The sequence below is a fragment of the Glycine soja genome, chromosome 3 (assembly GCF_004193775.1).
Source record: "Glycine soja cultivar W05 chromosome 3, ASM419377v2, whole genome shotgun sequence".
Classification (NCBI taxonomy): Eukaryota; Viridiplantae; Streptophyta; class Magnoliopsida; order Fabales; family Fabaceae; genus Glycine; species Glycine soja.
In genome coordinates, this window is record NC_041004.1 from 6,812,038 (window position 1) to 6,837,050 (window position 25,013).

The 25,013-nt window shown below is 33.5% G+C and overlaps 1 protein-coding gene and 1 pseudogene across 1 annotated transcript; both read right to left on the reverse strand.

The window, feature by feature from the left end:
• Positions 1-11,391: 11,391 nt before the first annotated feature.
• LOC114404886 lies at positions 11,392-16,174 on the reverse strand (annotated as a pseudogene).
• A 4,805-nt stretch (positions 16,175-20,979) lies between these two features.
• On the reverse strand, positions 20,980-21,651 carry LOC114404887 (TMV resistance protein N-like). Its single transcript, XM_028367621.1, has one exon. It carries the CDS (start codon positions 21,577-21,579, stop codon positions 20,980-20,982), a length of 600 nt encoding a protein of 199 aa, XP_028223422.1. The 5' UTR covers positions 21,580-21,651.
• Positions 21,652-25,013: the final 3,362 nt, after the last annotated feature.

Sequence of the window (25,013 nt, forward strand, 5' to 3'; positions counted from 1 at the left end):
GAAGAATTCTCTCTTTAAGAGAAAGATATTACAATTGAAGTTCCTAGATGAAGTCTTTAATAAATTTGTAAGTGTTTCCGCAAGAGTTGTTGAGAGAGCATTTGACAATGAAGTTTTCTTGAAATATCTCTCTCTTGCTTTTTGAAGTCAGACACACACATATATAGGCCCTTTGTGCCTTTTCAAAATGGTTTGAAGTGATGTGTCTTTTCAAAAAGTTTTTTCTGAAATTCTTCACTAGTAATCGATTATAGGTTTCTCGTAATTGATTACACGGTTATATTTTGAAGGGTCGTGACTTTTGAATTTGAATTTCAAGAGCTCCGTTATTGGTAATCGATTACAAATATTTGGTAATCAATTACAGGTTCAAAATTCAAATTCAAAATCCTTTTTAACAGCTAATTTTCAAACTTGTCTTTTGATAATCGATTACACTGCCTAGTAATCTTGAAGACACTTTATTTTGAGGCAAGGCTTGATCTTGAGTTAATCTTGAAACAAGGATTTGTTTGTTGAAACAATCTTGTATTAATCTTGAAGCAATGTTTATTCTTTGAAGCAACCTTGTTTGATTCTTCTTTGGCATCATCAAAATCATTTATACATACATTCACATTCTCCCCCTTTTAGATGATGACAATCATTATCAAGCAAATTCTTTTTGACATTATCAAAACCTAGATGATTTACATTCTCTCCCTTTTGATGATGACAACCACCTGTAGGTTAGGAGCAACAACAAAAAAAATATCTATTTGTATATAGTTTATTCTCCCTTGGTTTCGTAATGATTGCTTATATGAGATAGTTGAAGATTTCTTATATAAAAAGCTATCTCATAAAGAATAGATAATTTCCCTTACTCTCTTATCTTTTATCTATCTCTCCCCTTTTATCAACATAAAAAACAAATCATGAGCAGAGAGGAAAAAACCATTTAGCAATTTATAATGAAAAAGAGTAAAGAATGTCGTACCGTACAAGTATCATTTCATCGCCTAAAAGAAAGTATTACCATTTGTTGCAATGTATGAGAGTCAAGTGATACTAAAAGGCATTAAAAAAAACTATTTTGCATCCACAAAAATACATATCTAGTATAAAACAATCAAAATATATAAAAAAATTTATCAAAAGTTATCAATAATTAACATAACCTTCAAACACAATCATCAAAGACAATCATAACTCTCAAACACAATCATCATAGATAATCAAAAACTCAATCAAAAGCAATCATAAAAAATAATCATCAAAGACAATCAAAATTCAATCAAGAACAATCATCAAAAGTTAACAATCATAGGCAAAAATAATCAAAAGTAACCAATCCAAGACAAGTGACCTGTTGGTATCATTTGATACACTTGTTAGACTTATTGATCAAGTGACCTTTGTTTGTTGTCTCCATAAATCACATATTCACTATCTTTGGGAGAAATATGAATAAACTTTGATGCATCTCCCGCCATGTGTTTGGAGCAACCACTATTAATGTATCAACTTTGCTCTTCTCTGCTTTCATAGTATTTCAACATGAGACCCAGATTTATGATTTTATTTTCTGAATCACTTGAAGAATTTATGTCATTATCTTCCCAAGTGATGTATGCTTTCTTTTCTTTGAAATTCCTCTTGTCGGATTTTTCCATTCTTCTTTTAAAGACACGACTCTCGAATCTCATGTGCCCAGGTTGATCGCATTCATAGCATTTTGGGGCTAAGGAGGAATCTTCTTCTTTCTTCTTTGGATTGATGTTTGATTTCCTTTGATTTCTTTTTTTTATCAGAAATTTATTGAACCTCTTCACAAAAAATTTGAAATCATCATCTTCTTCTATTTCAGTCTAGTCCTCATTGTCATTTTCTTCTTGAATAGAAGATGATGAGGTTCTAAGTGCTATTCATTTTCTCTTTATATCATTCTCTTCATGTTGATGGAGTCTCATAAGTTCCATTTCATTTTCTTGAAGTTTTCCAAAGAGAGTGACAAGAGACATATTAGTAAGATCTTTTGATTTTGCAATTGCTGTGACTTTTGGTTGCCATTGCCATGGCTCTTATATTTGTCAGCAAAAACAAAGTAACTTTAGTGGCAATACTTGCAGCCATTAAAAAATGGATACTAAAATTAATTATCTAATTCTCAATTCCAGCCTTCCTTGTCCTTTATAACTGCCAAAAAAAATCAAATTATTACTATTGCTTTAGTATGTATAGCAACCAACCAAATTATTACTTCTATGGTCTTGATAATAATGAAATCATTTTTTCTTAAAAATTTAGTTAAATAAAATTAACAGTGTTCTAAGCATACATAATTTTTCTTAAGCAATGGATGAACATCCAAACCTTCCCAACCAAGGTTATCAAACTCGAGACTTTATGTAGACTCGTGAGATTTTCATAGACTCAACTCGTAGACTCTTACAAGTTTACTTCATATAAAAATAATAACAAAATATCTATAAATAACATATTAATTAAATATTTCAACAATATAATAAAGAAAAATAGTAAATCATAAAGTTCAGAATATTTAAATAACCAAGTCTAGCAGTAATATATCACTACTAGGCATTAACTTGAGAGGTTATAGTAGTGATAGATCATTCTCATTGAGAGTTAGAGAACAAATGTTTAATATTATTAAAGGTGAGAATTTTGTATTTGAAAATAATACGCTAAATAAAGTTATGATGAATGTTAAATAGGAAGAAAACAATAAAAAATGACTTACATTTTGATCTAATTTTTTTAAATTGCTAACTCGTTGAATCGGTGGTAAACTCGAGAGTCTACTGAGTTTACTTAGAGTTTATAGAGTTTACCCAGAATCTACTAAAAAATAGTTTACTCAGAGTCTACTAAAAAAATAGTTTACTCAGGAGCCAACTCGTAGAGTACAAGTGAACTCGTAAACTCATAAGAGTTAACGAGTTAACTCAGAGTTTGATAATCATGTTCCCAACACACCAAAAATGTTTCATGTCAATCCTATAAACAATACTGATAATGTAATGTATTCAAAATACTGGATCACCAACTCCAAAGTACCAATTAGTGAAGAGTAAAGTTGATTGAGCCTCCATTGATCCACACATTGAGTTTGATAATCATGTTCCCAACATACAAAAAATGTTTCATGTCAATCCTATAAACAATACTAATAATGTAATGTATTCAAAATACAGGACCACCAACTCCAAAGTACCAATTATTGAAGAGTAAAGTTGATCGAGCCTCCATTGAAAGGTTGATTTACATAGATATATATAGGGAATTCTAATAACATAATTGTGCATATTCTATCCAAAAGGGATATTCTACTAATAAAAGATTTTGTAATTTTGTATATGTGTCTGCCTATGAGGGAGCACACACCACCAAGCAGGATTCGTGCTGATTTTACTGATTCACTATTCCAATTCTGCCCTTATATGTAGTCTACAAGGTAAGCTGGCTTAACCACCCCTTCTCTTGGTCTCTTCTCCCTTTTGCACCCTTGTTGCTGGTGTTTCCCCTGTTTCTGGTTTAGTGGGCTTGCTCGTATCATTCATGTCATTCCATGGCCCTTGGAAATACACCTTGTCCTCAAGGTGTTGGGGTTCAACACATGGCTTCCAAAAGTGATACCGAGATCCCAAGGTTTATTCCGACAAATTGTACCTATTTTAGCAGTGGCATGGGCTCCTTTTCCACATTCTGTATAACACCAGTTCTCAATGCATGCGCATGCATCTCTTTTCCACATGTCAAAGTTGCATATGCTATTATATGTAGATAAGACACAAACGGGAGTAACAAAGGTTGGATTCAAGCTACCAAGCATTTCCCTGTTAATGAGCAAGTTGGCAACTATAGCATAAGAATGGAGCCTTGTCTGCATGACCACCTTGAGAAGGTTGATCACCATGACTAAATTGCATAAACAAGAATAAGCAGAAAGTATAATGGGTATGGTGATTTCATCTGACATGATATTTTGTGCTTTCATTAATTTAAATGTCTCAATAGCTTTATGAGGCAGCAAACAAGTCACATAACTTGATATCATAGTAGGCCATGATAACTTGTCTCTATTAGGAATTTTGTCAAACACCACCCAAGCAATGTTGGTAGCTCTATACTGAGTCAACATACCGGGCTGGTCGTTCGATGCTCTGACATTTCCATTAATAGTCAGCTTGTGTTTCCTATTGAATTTTTGAACAATTTAGGTCACCATGCTGTTATCAAAATCATCACCTCCCAAGTGAGTATTAGAAGCAGTGGCTTTCACTTTAAAAATACCCTCCTCAATGGTGAGAAGAGAGACATCAAAAGACCCTCCACCGGGATAAAAAATGAGAGCATTCTTTGCACCTGAGCTAATGGCCTTCTTCTCGAGTCCATCAACAATGGCGGTCGTGAAAGGCTCGTTGATAATGCGCATCACGTTGAGCCTAGAAATGACACCATCATCCTTGGAAGCATGATATCATGAGGCACTGAAGTAAGCAGACACAGGGACAACTTCACAAAGGCTTGTACACTCCAAATATTGGCCATTGCCAACCATTACTCGAAGTGAGGTATCAATTGTTCGGCATGGTAAGCCCAACTGAGTTACCACCTAAGGTTGCACGAAGTTATGTGTGCTTCCTCCATCAACGAGGATGGTGACACGGTGACCGGACAGGAGACCCGTTAGTCGCAAGGCTTCTGGTGCCAGATGGCCCGAGAATGAGTTCAAACTAACTTGATCCTGATATTGAGCCGGGCTGTCGAGCGGGTCAAGAGTCAGATTCGGGTAGGGTTCATCTTCCTCTGTGATAAGGAGAAGAACCCTAGAGGTGAAATGATGTCCTCTGTGGTACTTCTCGTCGCAAGTTAAACATAGTCTGCACTCTCGGCGCGAGGTTAACCCTTCGAGGGTCAGGCGCTTGACTGGCAGTGGTGGAGGGCGAGGAGGCTATGGCAAGTGCGGTGGAAGCGGATTGGAATGCAAAGGAATAGGGGCCAGTGGCGGCGGACGCGGATGGGACGGCGAACGACAGTCTGAGAGCTTCTCTTCCTGAAGGCGTGGTGTTGTGCTGTCGAACTGTGGTACTTCTAATTTCATCTTGTGATTGTTTGCAGGAACAACGTTGTGGGGGTGCAGAATTAGTATTGGGTTTGCATTTGAGACCGGAATGGCAAGGGGAAATCGGTTCAGGAGTTCATCCATCTTTAGGTTCATGGAGTGCATGATATCACCGAGATGAGTGAGGACAGCCTCGATGTGAGTCAAGGACCCTTCGTGCTTGCTTGTGTCGGACATGGAAGGGGATTGGTGCTACGGAAATGGTTGTTGGTGGTTGGCTGTGTGATGGCAAGGGAAGGAGTGGTTCAGCGGATGGTGTGGGTTGGCATGGCTGGAGCTGGAAGGGCAGCCATGGAAGCTCCATTTGGCGAGTGGTGTGGGTGGTGGTAGTGGAAATTGGTATGGCAGCCATGGAAGGCGGTCATGGTCTCTCAATGAAAGCACCAAATTGTTAGGTGTAGGGAAAAAGCTAGCTAACTTCGAGGGTCAGTACCTCCAGAGTATAAGGAAGAAGAAGAAGATAATTCAAGGTAAAGGGAAATTGGTATTTTCTTATGTCCTGCTTGCTTATTTTCATAGATATATATAGGGAATTCCAATAAGAAAATTATGCAAATTCTATCCAAAAGGGATATTCTACTAATAACAAATTTTGTAATTTTGTATGTGTGTCTGCCTCTGAGGGAGCACACACCACCAAGCAGGATTCGTCACTACTAGGAAATAAAGTTTTTACATCGGTTATTTAAGACTTTCAACATCGGTTATTAACCGATGTTGAAAGTAATATCGTTAACATCGGTTTTTCAAAACCGATGTTAACTAATAAATACAACATCGGTTATTTAAATAACCGATGTTATATGATAAGAATTTTGAAAAAAAGGTTATAAATTTACATATCAACATCGGTTTTTTAAATAACCGATGTTAACTAGCACTAACAACATTGGTTTTTTAAATAACCGATGTTAACTGGCACTAACAACATCGATTTTTTAAATAACCGATGTTAACGACCACTAACAACATCGGTTTTTTAAATAACCGATGTTAACGACCACTAATAGCATCGATTTTTTAAATAACCGATGTTGTTAGTTCCAGTTAACATCAGTTTTTTAAATAACCGATGTTGTTAGTGCCAGTTAACACCCTAGGGTCTGCACAAGAAATTACCATAAACTTTACTTGGATTTATCGGTTAAAGACCACCATAACCAATAAATTAAGCTAAAATATGATGTTTTATAGATTATTCATGAAAAAAAGAGTTAGCAGTTTAGAAACAAATAAATTAAATCTCAAACCAATAAATTAAGCTAAAATATGATGTTTTATAGATTATTCATGAAAAAAGAGTGAGCAGTTTAGAAACAAATAAATTAAATGTCAGATGGACTAGGTAAATCTGTTATCACCTTTGGAAATTGAGCTTCAGCAATGGCTTGAAAATGCTCCAACTCTTTTCTGTCTAGAAGAAATATAACTTATAAGACTCTATACTAACAAGAAGAAATAATGAGTAAAGAGCATATTGATAACGTTTCTCATTTTTCTCATTGTATAACTCAAGCTAATTCAATTAATTGAATCGAAAAACTCTAGTTCTTAAAAAGGGACCCTTCCTTCGCAAAAAATAAAAATAAAGAGGGGCCTTTCACCTTTCTAATGGAAGTCTCTACCCTCGATCCCCATTTACGAATAATTTATTTTCATAGGACTTTCTCCCTTCTCTTTCAAAAAAAAAAGAAAGAAAAAGACAAAGAAACTAATAATAAAAATATTTTTTATTTAATTAAAGAGAAAATAAAAATAAAAATTTGAATTTTTCTTTCATTCTAATTTTTCTCTCCTTTCCATTTTCTTTCCATTGAACCAGAGTTAATAGCACAAAGCGTGAACAAAAGAAGCTACCGTGAAGGCGTGGAGCTATTTGTTTCCCATTCCATTATTACTTTCATATAAATAAATGTTATGAGTCAATACCCCCAACTCCACTCTTTTGAATAAGCATAAGCATTTTCCACTAGGCCTATGATCGGGAGTAGTTTAGTTTTGGGAATCTTATGATTATAATATTCTTTCCTTTTTTTTTTGTTCATTTGTCAATGAGTATTTTTTTATTTTTGTTTACCTATCTATTTAAAAGTCAAAGAAAATATTTTCCATCTAGTCTTATAAATTAGACCATTCAAACCAATTTATAAGTATTTATTTAATTTGGTTAATAATATTAAATTTGTCAATAATTTATATAATCTTTTTGTCAAAATTACTTTTATAATTATTGACAATCCATTCTTGTAATTTGTTTCTATCTAATTAATTATATACGTTGCTTATAAAAAAAAATATACCTCCACTTAAATAATGATTTTCTTTTTGCATTCTATAAGAAGAGGCAAAGTGAATGATAGTTTAATATATCTAATGATCTTTTCCAATCTTCACAATAAAAAGTCTAAAAGAAATACTGCAACCATGGAAGAAGAAGAGGTGTGTCTCCATGATGTTAACTACTAAGGTTCTATATATGCAAAATATATACATACTTGAGGGCTGTATATAGTAATATATAATGGCTAAGTGTAAGTTTGTTTACGAATCTTAGTCTAAAATTAAATAATGAAAAAACAATACGCAGTTGGAAGTGTGTGATTAATGAAAAAATTACTAACTAAATTGCCACTCTCGAAGGCCCTGCATACTTTCGGGATTCAATTTCTTAATAGCAACCATGATTCCAGAACCAGCTTTGGTCGGTGCCAGTGTCTTCTCATCCAACCATTATTTTCCGTAAAGTTAAATTCTGATGTTGTAATCAATATTTAAGGGTAGGAAATGACTTCATCATGAATAGATATCTCATAAATAATAACTGACATAATAATAGATCAACAAAGAGAAAATCAAAATTTTCTTCTTTTAATTCAAAAAGATCAACTTATTTATATGCATAACAAATAAATTATAACCGACATGATATCAGATCAACAATGCATAAATCAAAATTCATTTTATTTTAATACAAAAATCTCAATGCTTTAAGAAAAAATAGGACGCAAAAGAACATAGTATTGTAACTAAGAACCTAAAAACTAAATGCCCTTTTGACTTAACATTAATTTGCTTTCACCAGGCTCTCATAACACAACAAATGAGAACAAACTACATGGCAACTTCTTTTTACATTCGAAAGATAAGAATGTCAGAAGTACAATAATAAAGCGCAAGAGCAGGAGAGAAACACTTGTCCCTTGAATGTAATGGTATAGCTCAAGATCTGATTATTTGCATATAAATAAGAGTCCAAATGGAATAAAGCCCAAGATTTTAAACTACAAAAATTCAATCAAGCATTGAGGACAAAAAGTAATTAAAAGCTGAATATAGTGATAATAAAAACTGATGAGCTTCCTTAAAAGTCCCAAATAAAAATTAAATCCAGTAACCTCTGTTGGGGAGATTCGAGGGGTACACCTGTGGACCACGAGCCACCACATAAGGAAGCTTGACACCACACTCTAACCCAAAACTTTAAGGCTCAAGTTTATGGGTCTTCTCCTCACTTATATGGTGTTCAACCTTTCCACTTCTACCCGATGTGGGACTTCACCTCACACTTGTACTCAACACATCTCCCCCTCAAGTGTGAGTCTCTTTCACATGGTAGTCTCCCCCTCTAGCGGAAGTCTTTTATCATCCACGAGTATAGCCATGGCCACCTGCGGTACTTGCCCTGCCCGCTAGTCATTCTGGCCACCCCGCTTCACCTGCGGGGCACGCTGTACCGCTAGCCATTCTGGCCACGCGGTACTTGCATACTCGTCTGAGCTGGTCATCAACTTGAACCATCGGCTCTGATACCAATTGTTGGGGAGATTCGAGGGGTACACCTGTGGACCACGAGCCACCACATAAGGAGACCAAACCCCTCCCCCCCTCAAAGAGAGAGAAAGGGAAGAAGAGTACTGCATAACTTTTTCCCCCCAAACCCTAAACTTGCTTAGCTGCTTTAACCTCATCTAGAGTCGCGCAAAAGGCAATGAGAACAACAAACAGAATTAAACAAGCACAACCTTAATCATTTGTTTAGAATTGTAGATGCTAATAGAATTACTTTTTATGATTAACCAGAAAAACATACATGAGGTTTCAGGAAAACCACTCTAACCCCGCCACTGTTTGGTAACAATTAGGAAAACATAAATAATTCCATAAAAAAACAAAACACATCCAATCGAACACAGAACATGGAAAGAAAAAGTGAGGTGTGTGTGCAGCGAAATCGGTAACTAAGAAAAAAAAACTGACCTAGCAAAGCTGTGAGTGCTACTGCGACGACGGAGAAACTGACCAAAAGCGAACCTCTGTGTGCTGTGAGGTTTAGGGTTTAGCGTAAACTTGTGCTCTCAATCTAGTTTTTTGTTGGCGTGTTTTGTTCCTCTTGAGTGTGTCGTGGTTACCAGACCTAATATGCTCTTCCTCTTCTCAAACTTAGTTCGTGAATTAAAATTTAAAGTTTTATTAAGTAAATCTAAAAAAATATATTTAATTGAGTATTAAAATAACTTTTGACAAAAAAAATTCATCACTATTTAAATATAATTCTTTTTCTTTGTTTCTTCTTTCCTAAATAATTTTTTTTATTGAATTTATTAACAAAAAATTCACATAATTAACAAATGAGATTAACAATAATAAAAAAATGACAAATGTAATAAAAGCAAATTACATGTGGATTATAATTAACTCTAAATTTAAAGACTTAAAACATAATTTTCATGTCTCATGAAAATATTTTTTTTTGTTCTGAAAAATTTGTTTAAAAATAATGAAAATATCATTTTTTTTTAAATCCTACAAATATACAAGATAACTATAATTATTTAAATTAAACCACTGCAACATATATTTTTAATAAATCAAATTAATATATACAAATACTTTAATTTACTTTAAATTTAAAGATAATTTGATAATATAAATATAGTAGGATTTCATAGAATTTTTAAACAATATTCTCCATTTACCTTTTTAAGAAGAAAAAAACTAATTTTTTATTTTTATAATAATTAAATAAAAATATATTAATAATAAATTTTAATTTTTTTACGATATAATTGTTTTTACCAACATTCTATAAAAATTCTATAAAAGTTAAACTCTATTATTAAAAACAGCTTTTTTTTTATTTTCAAATGAACTAATATCAAATAATTTATATAAATGTGTGTTATATTTAAATGATAATCATGAAATAATAAAATTAAAATTACGAAATTTATTTTAAAAATTTAGTTTAATTTTTAAATGCTTACTTTTTGAATTTATTATTGTTTATTAATTATTATATTTTTTAATTAAAATACAATTAATAACGCAATATATGATTTTTTTAAAATATACAAATAATTCAAAAAAAGAGTTTATATTAACATCGGTTATTTGAAAATCGATGTCGTTAAGCACTTACAACATCGGTTTTCAAATAACCGATGTTAAAACTGAATTATTTTAACATCGATTATTTAAAAACCGATGTCATTTAACACTTACAACATCAGTTTTCAAATAACCGATGTTAAAATCACACTATATTCAGTTTTAACATCGGTTATTTGAAAACTGATGTTGTAAGTGCTTAACGACATTGGTTTTCAAATAATCGATGTTAATAGGACGATGTTAAAATTCATTTTTTTAGTTGTGCGTGCTGGTTTTGCTGATTCATTATTCCAATTATGCCCTTATACGTAGTCTACAAGGTAAGCTGGCTTAACCACCCCTTCTCTTGGTCTCTTCTCCCTTTTGCACCCTTATTGTTGTTGTTTCCCCTGTTTCTGGTTTAGTGGGCTTGCTCGTATCATTTGTATCATCCAGCTACATTAATCTATCAGCATGGTGACCACATTGGTCTGGTGATGTTGATTTGTCTTCATTTGAGGTGTCAAAGGGCATAGAAAAATTTGTTGTCAATCTTAAAGAATAGACATGTTCTTGTAGAAACTAGGTGTTAACTAGAATTCCATGCACTCATTCAATAGCATGCATGTGGATCGATGGTGCTGAACTTGAACTTAGTGTAATTTCTTATTACAAGTCTTGTTTTCTATAATTGTTATATTGTTAATTTGTTGTTTTATGGTAATTGTTTTGAATTGAATATGTTTTATTTTTCACTTGACAAGAAATCTACTATTTTGGCAACATATTCATTTATTGTCTATCCGTGTAATGGACCAAACTTATGGCCTCCTTTACAAACACTAGTGATGCTTCCACTAGTAATGAGGATAGCTCTTGGAAGACCAAAGAAATCAAGGAACAAGAGAAATGATGAGTCTAGGAATAGCTTCAAGCTGCCAAGATAGTCAAAATCAATTGTTTGTAAAAAATGTGGAAAAATTGGTCACAACAAAGGACATGTAAAAGAAAGACAACTACATATAGGAACATTCCAAAATGGAGTAATAAGGTAATTTGCCTTCAATATGTGTTTTTCATTGCATTCAATAGAGTTTGTGACTTTAACCATTCTTATAATATTTGTGTTCAATAGTAACAGAACTTGAAGAGACGAATGACATCTCCACCAATGTAGTAACAAAGAAACAAAAGAATGTTTCATGTACAAGTGGGATCACATGTGTAGGAATTCAAGGAGGTGATAGTACCAATCAAACACAAGAATCACAAATTAGTTAAGGGATTCGACAAGTAGGACTTGGGCACAAATGGATTATTAGTTTAAGTTTTTAGGATGCAGAACTTGTATATTTTTTGGCTCTATTCAATGAGGCTTTGTAATGCACTCTTTATCCAATTAATTATTCAGTTTATGTTTAACTAATTGTTTAAGGAGGCTATGTAATGCACTCTTGTGTAATCATTTTTGTTGTTTAGTTCAAGTTACTGCTTTGTTTAGTTCAGGTTTCTGTCTCTATTTTGTTCTTAAATTTCAAGTTAAATCTATGTTTTCTAGTGAAAACAAACCACTAACAAGTACGCAGAGTACAAAAAACCAACTTATCACCATTTTTCCAATTTGTCCAATTAGGCTTTTGGAACTTGCTTTTAACTTATCACCATTTGTACAAAAAAAATAGCTGCACAAACAACTAACGAAACACAATTTGTCAAATTTAAGTGAAAACAAATTTCAAAGTTGAATACCAAATCAATACCAAACTTCAAAACCAATGAAATCTTCTTTCATTAACATAATTCAGCAATTACAGTGGGCGTACAAAAAACCAACTTATCACCGTTACTTTCAAACTAAACCATTAGAGTGGGCAGAGTACAAAAAACCAAATTACCACCAATAAATCACATTACCCTACAACATAATAAAAACACCAACAAGCAAACACAGACCCAAGAAAAAACCAATCCAATTCCTAAAAATTTTCCCTTCATCTTCATGTCATTGATCTTGGTTTGCAAATCTTTTTCCCCCAAGTTCAATTCATCAACCTTCTTCATCAATGCTACAATGATCCTCTTTTGACAACTGTTCACAACTAGATCGTGCCACTCAAAATAATTACACAATTTCCTATCTGTAACCTACATGCCCAAAATAACCAGAAATAGTCAACAAATAAACCATAACATAACCCACGATATACATTATTCCTTACCTTATATAGACCACAACCATAAAAAGCTTCCATGAATTATCCTCAGTCCACGATGTCACCAACGGAGCCTCTACGTTACACAAACACATCACGCGACTTCGGGGCTCTGAGGTGTACGATGAGGAACTCCTTTCCATGGGAATAACGTTGATGATGACATGTTTCAGGCGACAACCATGTTTTTCAACCACCACCTCTGACACCCAAACAGAACAACACTCTTGCTTCTAAAAACCAACTAGACAACAACAGCGAGGCAAAAAGCTTACGGGTTTGTGATTTCCACAACCTAGAAGGTTAGCGATTTTCCTTAAAGAAACGAACCAGGCAGCGAAGAACAAGAAACGAACCCATAAGGGTGCTTCAGGGGTTGTGATTGCCCGTGAAATCATGCGACAACTTGGAGATCACCTCGAAGAATCCATAAGCTTCGTGAGCTTCGTGGTTGCCATTGGCCGCAAAACGTTTTAGGGATTTCGTGATATGAGGCTTTTAGGTTTTAGGGTTAACGTAAAATAAAATTTACCACACTCAGTTAAAAATTGCAAATCGTTTGACGGACTCCTTAGATGTTGACACGTGTCAATCAACGTAAGTTGCTAACGGTCAACGTTCAAATCTGGATTTGGGGATCAAGATTACATGATTGTATAAAAAAAAAGGAGGACAAAATGTGTCAATAATTTTAAAGGGAGACCAAAATTAAAATTAGAGACAACTAAGGGAACCAAATTTGCAATCTTGCCAAATAAATAACCAAACTGGACAAAAGTGAAAATATAAAGGACGAAATATGCCTTTGAGCCTAAAATATTTCAAAGTTGCATATACAAGGATCTATTTTTTCCCTAATAAATCACATTAGTAGTTGCAAACTGAAATGGATTCGTTGTGCTACGACAAGTAAAGGCTAAAAATATGTAGATAAATGAACAATCGAAATGAAAATTTCACTATGAGCTAGACAATAAATATGACAAGCAAGTTTAATTTTTATTTGTACAACAGCTAACATTAACAGATTAATCAAATCACAATATTGGCAACATGCTCTAGTGTGGCAAGAATGAAAAAAAAGAAAAAACTCAACCTGCTAACTAATTAAATATTTAACGAAGCCCTGGGAAAACACAAAAGTCTTCCTTCGAATTGTAAACGTTAGGAAAATTTAGATCAGCAAAAAAGTCTAGCACACAAAATCTTTATTTCACCATTTAATTTTTGCATTTTTCAAATGTTAGATAGGATATAACCACTGTTTGTGTCTTGTAGTGGGTTTGATGTAAGATGCTTAACACTTTGGTATTTCTTATACCCTGTTTTACAGTATATTTACATTTTTTTAAAAAAATATATCAATGTACCACGGTAGCACTAATGATTGTAATTTTCTATGAATTTAGGGTTACCTAACACCATTTCAAAATGTTCTCTCGAAGTTCACATGTTCCCAATAATCACTGAGTGGTGATGTTTTCACATTTTAATATTTCAAACATCACATCAACAACTTTTATTTCTCTTTGTCTTCCTTTCACATTGTGTCATATATCATACTTATATTTTTTTTTCTCAATCTCCCTAGATGTGTACTAGCATTTGAGTATTAAAATATATTTTTCCTTTATTTTTTAATAAAAACCAAGGTCAAGTGATGTTTCCATCTTCCTTCTGTTAAATGAGCAATAGTAAAGTCATCCCTAGCAAGCTGGCCGAAGCATCAATTCAACGTCAGTAATTGCTATACAGTGGTATTTTTCATTTTCGGTCAAAGATAAGGTGCAGAAGAATGAATTATGCCAGAAGATATGAATATATATATATATATATATATATATATATATATATATATATATATATATATATATATATATATATGATCTTTTTTCTTTTTCTTTCTAGTCACATTGTGCTTCCTTTAGTGTGATATTCAAGATAAGATTGCAGAGACAAAGAACGACCCAGAAATTGTTCGAATTAATGGAAAATTCCTCTTCCAGTGGAGCTTCTCGAATGAAATTTGTTCTTTATCTTTTTCTCCTATTTATTTCCAGATTGATGGATGTAGCATCAAAGCAAATGCCGACAGATAACGTTCCTCAGATAAAGTATGATGTCTTTATAAACTTTAGGAGCAGGACATCCGTCACGGTTATCTTTGTTATTTGACCGAGGCTTTCCATCAAAAGAAAATACATGCCTTTATTTGTAAATGATAAACTTGAGAAAGGAGATGAAATATAACCATCACTTGTTGGAGCAATTCAGGCATGGATCATTGATTTCGTTGGCTATATTCTCCGAAAACTATACTTCTTCACGTTGGTATACGTATCACTACAAGGAAAGTTACCTATAGTGATAGAGAAAAAAATATCACTATAGGCATAATATACATATACACACAATTTTAGTGTCAATTTTAAATGGGATTCAACAACATAAATTATGTGTCACTATAGCCTATGCCTATACATTTAAAAGTTATGAGAATTGACTTAAGAACATATCCCAACAGATTTGTGTGTCACTATAACCTATATCTAAATTATGCAAAATAGTTTTAATTCATTTAATATTATATACCAATCTCATTGCATTGTAAACATCTGTGTTTGGCATGTTTTTGAGTATGTCTAGCTGACTTTCCCACACTTCTTTATCTTTTCCACAAAGAAGACGACCCAAAACTTTAAGAACTAATGGAATACCTTTGGCATAACACACCACTCTCTTCGATAATTTATAATACTCCATATCAAAAAGCTTTTGGTTAAAGGCATGTAAGATGAAAAGTTCAAGTGCTTCACTAGGGTTCAATACCCCAACTTGGTATATATCATCAACATGAACTTTATTAGCAATAAGCACTTGCTTGTCTCTAGTTGTTAAAATGATTCTACTACCTGGTCCAAACCAATCATGGTTTCCGAACAATTTTTCTAGTAGATCTGAATCATTTACATCATCTAGAACAATGAAAACCTTCATGCGACCAATCTTTCTCTTGATATAATTTGGCAATCCATTTGCTGTGATCATTTTCACATTTTCTTGTAGTAGTGTAGAAAAAAAAAATTCCTTCAAGGTAATTATTCCATTCTTCTTATTTCTTCCTTTACATTTACAAAAAAACAATAACCGTCATATCCAGAACAAAGTTTGTTTAAAATTTCTTGTGCAATGGTTGTCTTTCCAATACCACCCATACCCCAAATTCCAATAACACGGACGTTGCTTGACTCATGTTGTAGCATCGACTCTAGATATTGAATTGATCTATCAATTCCAATAAGTCCTTTTAAGCTAACTGGATTCTTATCCAACCTCATTAATTCAAGATCGACAATGTTGATGATTTCTCCAAGCAGCTCAACTTCAGTCCTATACAACAAAATTAGAGATTGAAAATAAAAAACATTGTTTATATATTATTGGTTAAATTACTCATTTGTCCCTATAGTTTCATGATTCTTACTTTTTTAGTCCCTATAGTTTGAAAGTGGTCTTTTTAGTCTCTATAGTTTACATTTTAATTCTCTTCTAGTTCCTGTAGTTTTGAAAGTGGTCTTTTTAATTCCTATAGTTTTTAAATTATAGGGACTTAAAGAGAATTAAAATATAAACTATAAGGACTAAAAAAACACTTTTAAACTATAGGGACTTAAAGGAAATTAAAATATATATTATATGGACTAAAAAAACCACTTTCAAACTATATGAACCAAAAAGGTAAGAATCATGAAACTATAGGGATCAAATGAGTAATTTAACCTACATTATTATAACTATATAATTTAATGTCACATGAGCAGAAGTTAGATTTTATCTTAAAATTAATTGGCATTAAGTGAAGTTGTCCAACTGATATATAAGTTGCATTCCAAAAATTGAGGTAGACGATGTGAGACTTTCTTCCTAACACCTAGGGATGGAAAAACAGGTTGGTTCAACTTATTTAGGCCCATCATACCTTCAGTCGGCCAAAAATGAGTAAGGACGAGCTGACCCACTAAAATTTAGGGGACTTGACATCCTGACTCACCCTACCAAAAGGTGGGCTAGCAGACCAGTAGGATAGCCCTCTATATTTTACAAAAAGAATTTTAAAAAATCCAACAGAAATGCTTGGGCAAGGAACACATCATTTTTCATTTTTTATACAAGTACAATAAAGATGCAAACAACAAACACATAAATACTGACATATTAGGAAACATAATCAAATCACAATTTAGAAAGACTGAAACTTGAGAGAGAGAGAACTCTCAAAGCTAGAGGTGACTTTGAGGAACAACGTCATTAATGTGAGACTCAAAGCGAGAGGCACACCGTGAGTCCGTGACTGAGAGCGAGAGCTTTAGACTCAACAAGTGCTGCCAGAGTGCAACAAAAATAAGGACCAACAGAGAGAGAGAGAGTGATTGGACGTGTGACTACGAGGCATAATGGCTTAAGTGTGAGGCACAACGACATCAACATGGTGGACAACCAAGAGAGAGAGATCGAATAGCATGACTATGAGGGACAATGTCATCAGTGTGGGTCCGTGACTGAGAGTGAGAGGCTTGGACTCTGTGAGTGTCATTGAAGTGTGACACAAAGAAGGACCAGGAGAGAGAGAAAAAATGATAGGAAAATGTGACTGGGAGGCACAATGGCATTGGCGTGAGACTGCGGGAGTGTGAGGCACAATGACACCGACATGGTGGACAACCAAGAGAGAGAGAGAGACCAAAAGCGTGATTGTAAGGCATAATGTTGTCGCCATGTGATTGAGAGCAAGAGGAACATTGTGAATCTGTGAGTGCTGCTAGAATGTGACACAGAGGAGGACTAGGAGAGAGAGAGTGGTGTTGTGAGGAGAAGACAAATGAAAGTTTAGACAATGAGAGAAGAAGACAAATCCAAACCCAAACTTTTTTTTAATTCACTTCTCATATATTATAAAATGTAAAGTATAAGTATTATTAAAAATAAATAAATATGACGGGTTGGGGGGCCAACCCACCTCGCCTTTAATTTGCCCCCAACGAGTGTGCCTACTAGATGGTGGGCCAACCCACCTGAGTTATCCACCCCGTCCTACCATATTGATCGATGGTGGGCCAACTAACTTGGGCCGACCTGTTTTACCATATCTACTAACACTATCCTCCACCTGGTCGTGGCCATAACAAGTGCACCTACTAGAATAGACAATTTATCAAGATAGGTTACAGGTTTTGATATCATGTTAGATTTCATCTTAAAATCAGAAGTAAATTACACAAACTCTCTTCAGGTTTGGACTTATTACACTTGATACCCATCCCTTTTTGAACCGTACCAAAAAACCCCTTAATTTACGAGGGTTTGTTACACGGACCTGACTTCTCTGTTGTCCTTTTTCGTGCGGTCCCTGTGCTATCCCTTCAAAACGACATCGTTTTGGAGGGACAATATGGGGACAACACGAAAAAGGACAACAAAGAAGCCAATTTGTTGTTACACCTACACCCCCCTAAGTCCCAGAAATTAAAATGCTAATTAATGTGTGACATGTGATTGGCACATGAGCTTTAATGATTTTTTTTCTTTCATAAAATCCCTTATCCTCTTCGTAAAGACTGAACATGTTCTGGTGAGGAATTCAGTAGCAGTTCATTCACCAAATGAACCAAAAAACTAGTGAAGGTGAGGCATGAATATTCCATAATTTTAGGAGACATGAATTCAGTAGTATGCGCCATTTTAAATGAGTTGCAACTTGCAAGTCCAAATCCCTCTCTGTAACCTATTTAATATTCAATGTTTCTAAATTACCAAAGTAAAATTGTAGAATGAAATAATGAAAAGGAGACAAAAAATAAATTGAACAAAACTTAAACAAAAAAAAACCAATGAAACCCACCACAAATTGAACAAGAATGAATATTCCAAGATGGAAACTAAAAATAGTTCTAATTCAACAAGATTATGCTTATGCTATCCAAAATGGAATTAATATTTAACAAGATTAATCCCAAGAATACACATCCCCTCCTCAAACATCCTTTTGAAGCACGATTACTCCAATTCATCTTCATCATTAACATTGGCAGTCTCCTCGATGTTCAAATTTCTGTAGTTTGAGACTGGGCCGTCGCGTTGAATGCATCATCGCGTGCAGAGAGGAGAAAATCTATCAATGGCATGGTGGAACTCAAATCTTGATTTGTCTAAAACAGAAAGTATATATAAAAAAATACTTGAAAACAACATCGGTTATTAACAAAAACCGATGTTAATATCATAACCAACATCGGTTATTTACAAAAACCGATGTCGATATGAACCTTAACATCGGTTGTAATAGAAAACCGATGTTAACGTTTGTATGTTAACATCAGTTATTTGTGTATAACCGATGTCAGCATTTGTATTTTAACATCGGTTATCTACAGATAACCGATGTCAACTCTTGTACATTAACATCGGTTAATTATAAATAACCGATGTGGACATTTGGATATTAACATCGGTTATATACACATAACCAATGTTATACACAAAGAACTACACCAAATAAGTGTATGCATCATCAACGTTGACATCGGTTTTCTAGCAAAACCGATGTTAAGGGCATATATTAACATCGGTTTTTCATTAAAACCGATATTAATGTATTACATTAACATCGGTTTTTTAGAAAAACCGATGTTAAACTAACATTTTAACATCGGTTTTACTGGAAAACCGATGTCAACGTTCATCATGCGTACACTTTTTTTGCTGTTGTTCATTGTGTTTAACATCGGGTATTTAGAGAACCGATGTTGTCATATACATGTTAACATCGGTTTTGGAAAACCGATGTTAACATTCATACATTCAACATCGACACTTTCAACATCGGTTTTAGAACCGATGTAGAGTGTTCTAAATAACCGATGTTGAAAGTGTATTTTCTATTAGGGAATTCCCACCATTTCTTAGATCTAGATTAAAGTGGTTTTTAGAGTTGAGATGTTGTTGTGGTGGTGGTGTTTCATTGTCGGCGAGGACAACAACGAGTGGGGGAGTGGGAACTACAACAATGTCATGGCGGAACTAAAATCTTGATTCGTGTGGTTCCCACTCTTTTTTAGATATGGATTGTTGTGGTTCTTGTATCTGAACTTGTTGTTGTGGTGGTGGTGGTTTGTCATCACGGTGGTGATGATGGGAGAATCAAATTTTGATTAGGTCGTGATGGAAGTGAAGGGAAAGAACAAAGGAGAGGACTTAGGAGAGTTGAAGAGCACCTCTATACCTAATATCCATCTGTTTAGAAACAAGGGCAATTTGGGTTTATCCAAAAAATAAAATAATTTATTTCTTGTATAATTTTATTTGTTAACCGGAGGCTTCACAAAATTTAGAGAAGTGAGCTAAAAGTAATGTCCAGAAATGAATAGGTACCAAGTGTAATAAGCCTAAACCTCAAGGTGGGTTGATATAATTTACTCTAAAATGAATTGACATCAAGTGAAGTTATCCAATAAATATATAAATTACATTCCAAAAAATTAAACATTCTAGGAAAACAATTATTATTGAAAATTTTTAATGTGTATAATTAAATATTTTTATGTACTTTTGCTATCATTAAATTAATTTTACATTATATTTTTCATTTGTATCAATATATACATCCACTAAGTGAGGCATTTAGTTTTAGATAATTTTTTTTATATTTTTTTCACGAAACAACTTTAGCTTAAAAGAAACATGAAAATTTAAAACTAAAGAAAAATAAAAACTATGAAACAACATCTATTTTATTTTTTTCTTAATTACACTATTTATCCTCAACTTTTTACTTTTTACCAAATTTTATCCCAACAAATTATTTGGGTGTAAAAGTTGATGGTAAAATCTGATAAAATATAACAAATTAGGACTAAAATTTGTCAAAATTTAAAAATAAAAAATTGGAAAAAAGTAAAAAAAAAAGTGAAACTATATGATAAAATTCACAAGTTTCTTAAATATAAGGGGTAAAATGCGCAAAATTTATTTGGCAGAGGTAAAATTTGCGAGAAATATAAAGTTGAGCGATAAGAAATACGATTAAGCTTTTATTTTTAAATTTCTTATTTTAAGTTTTTAAATTAAAGTGATTTTATGAAGGAAAAAAATGTTTGCAAAAAAATCAAAGATTGACACTTTTCACTATTAAGCAACTTGTGATAATTATAGTCAGGAACATAACAAATAAATATAATAAACTATTTTTTTTAATTACAGTTTTTTTTCCTCTTATATTTGAGAGGAAGTAAACATAAACAGAGAAAAACAAAATAGAGCACTGATTTCTGATAAATCAGCAGCTTTATTCAAAGCATGTCTCCAATTTTGCGCTGTTGTCAAATTATATTTCTTTTCATGTTCAGCAAGAGCTTTTTCATAACTCCCCTTTTGATGCCGTACATCTGTGGGATTTACATGGTAGAAAACAGGTATCACAGTTTGTCCATATGTCTCCCTGCACTCAATTATTTTCACAAGTTCTTCTAGACACCAACGCGAAGAGGAGTAGTTTTCAGAGAATATGGTCAAGGAAATCAATGATCCTTGAATTGCTCCAACAAGTGATGGCCATATTTCATCTCCCTTCTCAAGTTTATCATCTATGAAGGCATGTATCTGCTTTTGATGAAAATCCTCTGTCAAATAACCAAGAAAACCTTGACGGATGTCCTCGCCCCTGAAGCTAACAAAAACATCATACTTTATTCGAGGAATATTATCTGATATTTGCACTGATATTTCACCCGTCAATCCCGAGACAAGCAAGAGATCACAAAGAAGAAGAAAAAAATATTTTATTTGAGAAGCTCCGGAAGAAGAATATGCCATTGAATCTGATCACGAACTGTATCTGGCTCGTACTTGTTTTGATCAGCAAAAGAATGTCACAATAAAGGGAGCACAATATATATGCTATTGAAAAAGAACGACAAGTATGTACTCAAATAAGAAATTTTATCTTATTATTAGATCCTTTTCCATTTCATTCTTCTACGCCATATGTTTGATCCAAATTGAAAATATCACTGTAAAGCAATTACTTACCTCTCGAATGATTTTACCCAACTGATGTTTTGGCATATGAGGGATCAGATTTATAACTAAAGCTTACATGTGTAAAGCCATAACCTGCCGAGACCTGCAATTTAATGTAAAGCTCCAAAATTAACACATTGTATAGGGGTACCCAAAAAATAGCAGCATATAAAAATTTTAATTTCATTAAAATCCAAAGTACTTAAAAAATTATTAAGTCATTACTACTTCCGATCACTTATTTCTTATAAAAAATAATTTTTTTTAATGTCATTACAATCCAAACTTGTATTGTAGTACAATGATTGAGGTCCTTCTCGGTACAAAAATAAAAATAAAAAGGCATGTTACTATTTTGATATATTTGTATGAAAACTATGCATTTTCCAAGTATGAATGGGGAAATTTGATGTAAGCTCCATGTGGAGCTTGTAGGCCTAGGTTCTTCTTCATCAATGGATTCGTTTACTTTTTGGAAGATGAATGATAGCGAAATGGAGAAGGAAGAAAGAGAGGAGACACCACTTCAAGGAGAAGATGAGTCTAGAAGAAGCTCACCAACATAGGAGGCCATGAATAAGAGTTTGGAGAAAGTAGAAGATAAATGAAGGAAGAGGAAGAGAAGAGCAAGAAATTTTGTGCTTTAAAAGAACTCTGAAATCTGAAGTTTAATTTTCAAATGATCAAAGTTGGAAAAATGCACACTCATAGCCTCTATTTATAGCCTGAGTGTCACACAAAATTGAAGAAAATTTTGATTTCTATTCAAATTTTACTTGAATTTGAAATTAAATTTGTAGAGCCAAATTTTGGAGCCAAAATTTCACTAATTATGACTAGTGAATTTCAGATATGCTTCAATTCATTAATCGAAGATCAAGTCCAAGATTCTCCACTAAGTGTGCTTAGGTGTCATGAGTCATGTAAAAGCATGAAGGACATGCACAAAGTGTGACTATATGATGTGGCAATGGGGTGTAGCAAGCAAATGCTCACCTCCCCCTCTAAAATTTAATTGGATTTGACTTCTCCCAATTCAATTAAATTCATTTCTCAACACACACATCAAATATTCACTTAATGCATGTGAAATTACAAAATTTCTCCTAATACAAAAACTAGTCTAGGTGCCCTAAAATACAAGGGCTGAAAAATCCTACATTTATAGGGTAACCTACCTACATTATGGAGCCCTAAATATAAGGCCCAAAATTAATGAAACCTTAATCTAATATGTACAAAGATAAATGGACTCATACTTATCCCATGTGCCCGAAATCTGTGAATGTATGTATACATGATTTTGATGATGCTAAAAGAAGAATCAAACAAGACTCATTTGCTTCAAGATTTATACAAGATTGCTTCAACAAACAAAGTCTTGCTTCAAGATTTCTTTAAGATCAAACCTTGTCTCAAAACGAAAGGTCTCAAAGTCATCCAAGGCACATGTAATCGATTACCAATGCTTTGAAAGTGTGTAATCGATTATACATCATATGTAATCGATTACTAGAGACTTTGAACGTTGGAAGTTCATATTTTAAATGAAGAGTCACAACAATTCAAGAAAAATAACTGTGTAATCGATTACACCAATGCCGTAATCGATTACCAGAGAGGATTTTGGATAAAATCTGCCAACAATCACATCTTCTCATTTGAATTTTGAATGGTCATCAAAGGCCTATATATATGTGCGACTTAGGACGAAATTGGCAGAGAGCTTTGCCTGTCCAAAATGTCTTATCCTCTCAAAAGATAAGGAGAGAGATATTCCAAGGGAACTTTATTGTCAAATGCTCTCTCAACAATTCCTTGGCCAAACACTTGTGTTATTTAATGAGGAATTGAGTGCTTCAATGTAAACATCCATCTTTTTCAAGAGAGATTATATTCTTTCTTTCTTCTTACTAAAGGAGATTGATTAAGGGATCGAGGGTCTCTTAAGTTGTAAGGATTCCTGAACACAAGAGATGGATTGTCCCTGTGTGGTTCAGATTTTGTAATGAATGTTACAAATAGATAGTGGAAACCCCAAGAGGGTTGCTTGGGGACTGGACGTAGGCAACAGACTTTGCCGAACTAGTATAAAAATTGTGTTTGCATTTTCTCTCTTCCCTTATCTCATTTATTTTATTGCAATCAATTTTGCCTTGCATGTTTAAAGAACATTATTAAATTGATTGTCACTTCTTTTGCATTTTGAGCTTATCATTTAGAAGGGGGGTTAAAAGGTTGTTAGTGGAAATTAATTTACCCCTTCGTAAGTTATTGAGGCCACAAGGTCCAACAAAATCCCTACACATGTTCATTCTAACCCCCAATTGCGATAAACTCATCCCTTACCTCTGAGCGGACTCACGTGTCTTCAGCTAGCGATAATAACATCTCTAACGGTTCCCTGAGATTCCTTCAGTTATTCCTCCGACTGCTCCGATAGAATTCCCAAACGTCAGAGAGACGGAGAAGAGATTGAAACCTCCACTTATACTGTCTTCATGCGATTCCTTTTTTTCCCTCCACGAATATTATCTCGAAAATCCCAACGGTGTAAGTGTACAAAATTGAATTTCGAACATCATATCCAAATTTCATGAAAATCCAACGGTTAACGAAACCGGAATCGTAGTTTTACCAAGACAGTTTTGGGTTTTTGCGGGAAAATAAAAGGCTACAATGCGAAGGGTTTTCCTCTAAGCTCAGACATAATATCAAAATTTCCAACGGTGAGAATTCTCGGAATTGGGTTGCGAACATGGTGCTCAAATTTCACAACGATCCAACGGTGAATAAGCCCGAGATCATCGTTTTTCTAAGACAGGTTTGGTGGGCTGCGGGAAAAAGAAAGGGTTTTGGAGGAAAAGGGGAAAAACGAAAATGAGGCCAAAAAGAGGTACCTGACTTAACATAACTATTTATGCCTAGGGTACTCAGTCTATTATTTGCTCTATATTTATTTATTTATTTATTTTATAAAAACAAACTCTATTTTATTTTCTATCAAACAAATAAATGAAATACCCTTTTTATTTTCTCTCAAATCATTATTTTAATTAATAATTATGTCTCCTTATTTATTTATTTATAAAATCTCATCATTTTTCTAAAACTTTATTTATTTATAAATAATAGTCCTTTTTAAACTAGATTACAAAAATTGGGATGTTACAATGTAAAAGGATAAGAGAAAAGCAAGTTTTTTTTAGCCAGCAATATATATATAT

Bases quoted from the DNA above. Each gene is read 5' to 3' on its own strand.
- LOC114404887 (XM_028367621.1), bottom strand. From the start codon at position 21,579: ATGGCATATTCTTCTTCCGGAGCTTCTCAAATAAAATATTTTTTTCTT.